We start from the raw sequence: 4,252 nt of genomic DNA, 5'->3' as shown, positions 1-4,252 counted from the left end.
ACCCAATGGGAGGCCTCACCCTCTCTAAGCAGTGAATTAGAAGTGGTGTGTGTGGAAGTTGAGGGGAATGGGAGGGGGAACCGGGATCAGTATGTAAAATACAAAGAGATTGTTTTTAAAAAAGAAAATAAATTTTAAAGAACTTACAAAAATGTCAACTTGTGTCTGAAAGACTACTAACAATTTTCAGAGCTTAATTTTGGGTTATTTTGGGCAACTGAGGAAAATTTCTTGTAAGTTTAAAATGATTGTCTACTCAGTGTATTGAACAACAAAAAAAATCAGTTTTATTCAACTTAAATCCTTGAAAATTCATAGTATTATGGAAGTCTTTATAAAGTAAACAAGCAGATGAATTATAAGGCATCCATGGTGGAACAAACACACATAATATTTTTTAAAATATCTATTTCATAGTTTACCCTCTTTACAAACAAGATTTCTAAAATCACATGTCTGAGATTACTGTGGAAGAAGGACAGATATGAGAGAAAGGAAAGTAATCTCTTGATTGAGGGAGGCTTTTTAGGGTTAGCAAGAAACCTGGCTCTAGAAAAATTCCCAGGAATCCACAAGGATGACCCCAGATAAGATCCTAAGAAATAGAGAAGGTGCCTGAACTGGCCTTGCCCTGTAGTCAGACTGATGATTATCTTAAATATCAATGTTGAACCTTCATCTAACAACAGATGGAAACAAAGACAGAGACCCACATCGGAGCACTTGGGACTGAGCTCCTAAGGTCCAGTCGAGCGGAAGGAGTGAGAGTATGAGCAAGGAAGTCAAGACCATGAGGGGTTCACCCACTGAAACAATGTACCTGAGCTAATGGAAGCTCAACAACTCCAACTGGACTGGGAATGAACAAGCATGGGATCAAACTACTCTCCCAAATGTAGTTGACAGTTGGGGTAGACTAAGGGGACAATGACAATGACACTAGAATTTGTCTCTACTCGCTTTTGGGGATCCTATTCTCTTTAGATGAATACCTTGCTCAACTTTGATATAGTGGAAAAACCTTGGACTTTCCACAGGGCAGGGTGCTTGCCCTCTCTTAAGATTGGAAGGGGCGGACCGGGCGATGGTGGCACACGCCTTTAACCCCAGCACTCGGGAGGCAGAGGCAGGCAGATCTCTGTGAGTTCGAGACCAGCTTGGTCTACAGAGCTAGTTCCAGGACAGGCTCCAGGCTCCAAAGCCACAGAGAAACCCTGTCTCGAAAAACAAAACAAAACAAAACAAAAAAAAAAGATTGGAAGGGGGTGGGAGGGAAATGGGAGAAGGGAAGGAAGTAGGAATTTGGATTGGTATTTTTAAAGTCATAAAATAAAATAATAATAAATAAAAAAGAAAAGAAACAGCTGAGACTGAGCTTCAGTGACCAGAAAACTCAGGAGGTTTTTGTTCAACCCTGAAGCACTGTGGGAGGAAGGTCATAACTCTGCTGACAGTAATAGGTTGCAGCATCATCAGCCTCCACAGGACTGATGGTGAGGGTGAAGTCTGTTCCAGACCCACTGCCACTGAACCTGTCAGGCACCCCAGATTCTAGGTTGGATGCTTCATAGATGAGGAGTTTGGGAGACTGTCCTGGTTTCTGTTGGTACCAGTGCATAAGATGGAAACTCTCTGCAGTGACACTCTGGCTGGCCCTGCAGGAGATGGTGGCTCTTTGCCCTAGAGGCACAGTCAATAAGGCTGGAGACTGGGTCAGCACAATGTCCACAGTAGAGCCTGAAATGATTAGCACACATTGCTGTCATAGACATACTATAAGTACCCCAGTATAAAACTGTAATGTAGGTGGAATCTGTAACAGCTGTCATGATATATACTCTAAGAAAAATGAAATAAAAAGGAAAACTGAAACCGATTAAATGCCATAATTTCAGTGATATGGACAACAAGGCATAGAATACTGTGATAGCCACAATAGATGCTCCTAGCACTGCGTCTTCTCACCTGGAACCCAGAGCAGCAGGCACAAAAGGAGAACAGCTGACCCCATCTCTGAGAGCTGGAATAGAGGCTGCTTCTTGGAAACACACCAGCTGCCTTTAAAGATGATTTGAGGAATCTGCACTGTGGCTAAAATCGCAATATGCAAATTAATCTTTTAAAAGCTGAGTTGTTGTTCAGAAGACCACCTGATCTTATGTCATACTATGTCAGTATAGCAAAGAATATTCTAGAGTATTTTAAGTGTATCTCAAGTGACTGTGTGGCTGACCCTGTGGAACTGACCTATTCTGTTATTTAGAGGTTCCATGTAGAGAGTGCACTGTCACTGTTCTGCTGTAAAGGATATGAGTTGTGGGAGTACTGTGATTTCACAGAATTAAACTTTTATTTGTTTGTTTTATGTATATGTGTGTTTTTCTTGCATCTACGTGTGCAGACCACATGTGGGTGTCTTGCCCTTGGACTTAAGAAAAGGATATTAGATATACTAGACCTAGACATACAGGAAGCAATGCACTGCCATATGGAGGCTGGAATCTGAACCCATGTCCTCTACTAGTACTTGACAGGTACTGAAAGGTATCTTAACCACTGAGATACCTTTCAGTCCCCAAACTAATTTTTAATACTGTCACAATGCTAAAATTTGCAATATGATAATTTTCAAATAGTGAAAACAATTAGATTTAACAATATTGAGAAACAAGAATGTATCTTGGTTATCTTATAAGTGAAACTTGGCTCTACTTTTGATTGACTGCTTTATGTTTGAGAGTAGAACCTGTTTGAATACAGGGCCACTTGGAAGGTTTGAGGACACTAACACTGTGCTCAAGGAGAGAGGTGTGTGTTTCTGATCATTTCTTCTTTCCTGGCTACATAGTGCTCAGCTTTGATCCACACACTCCTGTCCTGATGTGCTACCTCACAGCAGATTCACATAAGGTCTTCCTGCCATGGAGCAGAGCCTCCAAAACTGAGTCAACATTAACCTTGTTATGCCATTTTTTTTCCTAGGGATGGAAAAGTGATGAACACACAAAATTTCACCCTTTCAATCCAATTGAGAACTAGGTGTAATTACTTAGGTGATTACTCTTATAATGCAAAACACACACTCACTTAATGTTAGTAAAATAATAGAGTTCAGCATTGTTTTCCCAGCTCTGTGAGTAATGTCACTGGGATATTTAGGTGTATTTCTTTCATATATAGCAAGGCATCATATCCCCATCACTTTCTCTAACCATGAGTGTAGGAAGTCTTTCAATTTGTATTTCTTCAATTATGTTTTTTAATAACCCAATAATTTCATTTTGAGCATCTTCAATTTTTCTCATTCAAATGAAAATGAAAAGAATTATAATTTTCCAATTAATAAATTCTACATATATTCAATATTATATTAAGAAGTAGATTTTTAAAATAATATGTATTTTAAATATGATGCATATATAATTAAAATAAAGGATGGCACATACAATGTTCTCACACAAAAGAGGAAAGGATGAAGTATTGGATAAGTTTAGTTCTCTTAGAAGTTAGGTTCTTCCTATTATATGTATAGGGAGCAGGGAGAACTAGTTGACTCATGCCCTTAAGGTTGTTTTCTACTCAAAACCCTGTGGTGGACAAGTGTCTGACACCTAACAGATCTACACTAAAACCAGTAATTTCCCTTCTTTGCATTCGAATGGCTTCTGCTGGCCACATATTGCTTGATAGTGAATGTGCTGGGCAGAGCCTCCTACTCTCTCTGTCATGCACCCTGCTATTAGTTTTATGCTGCCTTGGTGGTAACTCTAAAGACTATGATGAGTGGAGGAAACAACCAGTACTGAGATATGGACACAAAGGAAATCTGTTTCCATCATGTCAGGGTCACATAAATGTTAACAAGCCTGCCATAGGGAGGTTGCTTTCTTTATTGTCAAGTAAGTCCACAGAGCTTCAAAGATACTGGTCTCTAGCACAGTTCATACACATTGGTAACTGTAGAATATATCCACCCATTAAGTATAGACTTGAGTTTATTAAGATCTATAGTCTTCCTCACTTAATGAGATCTTCCAATAATCAGAGGTTGGGATACCTTTCTTTCTTTGCTGTCAATTCCCCTTTCTGCATTGATTACTGTGTATCTAATATGTATAGGAACTTTAGATGGACTATAGGAACTTAGGTAGTTTGTCATCCATACCCAGTGTAACTCTAGAATGCTCAACCAGATAATCCCAAAGAAACTAGTTCTGACAATAATTCAAAGCCCTCAGAAACAGATTATGTG

General features: G+C 39.3%; 1 gene segment (V, D, J or C); it reads right to left on the bottom strand.

Annotated features, from left to right (window-relative positions):
* Nucleotides 1–1,408: 1,408 nt before the first annotated feature.
* Nucleotides 1,409–2,011, bottom strand: LOC126495258 (Ig kappa chain V-III region PC 7940-like). The segment is given in 2 exon segments: nucleotides 1,409–1,737; nucleotides 1,966–2,011. Coding segments are annotated over 2 exon segments (375 nt in total).
* Nucleotides 2,012–4,252: the final 2,241 nt, after the last annotated feature.

Source organism: Alexandromys fortis, unplaced genomic scaffold, assembly GCF_014885135.2.
Source record: "Alexandromys fortis isolate MF-2015 unplaced genomic scaffold, M_Fortis_MF-2015_v1.1 scaffold_436, whole genome shotgun sequence".
In the NCBI taxonomy this organism is placed as follows: domain Eukaryota; kingdom Metazoa; phylum Chordata; class Mammalia; order Rodentia; family Cricetidae; genus Alexandromys; species Alexandromys fortis.
Note: the sequence above shows the minus strand (reverse complement) of the source record. Positions and strands in the feature narration are given on the sequence as shown.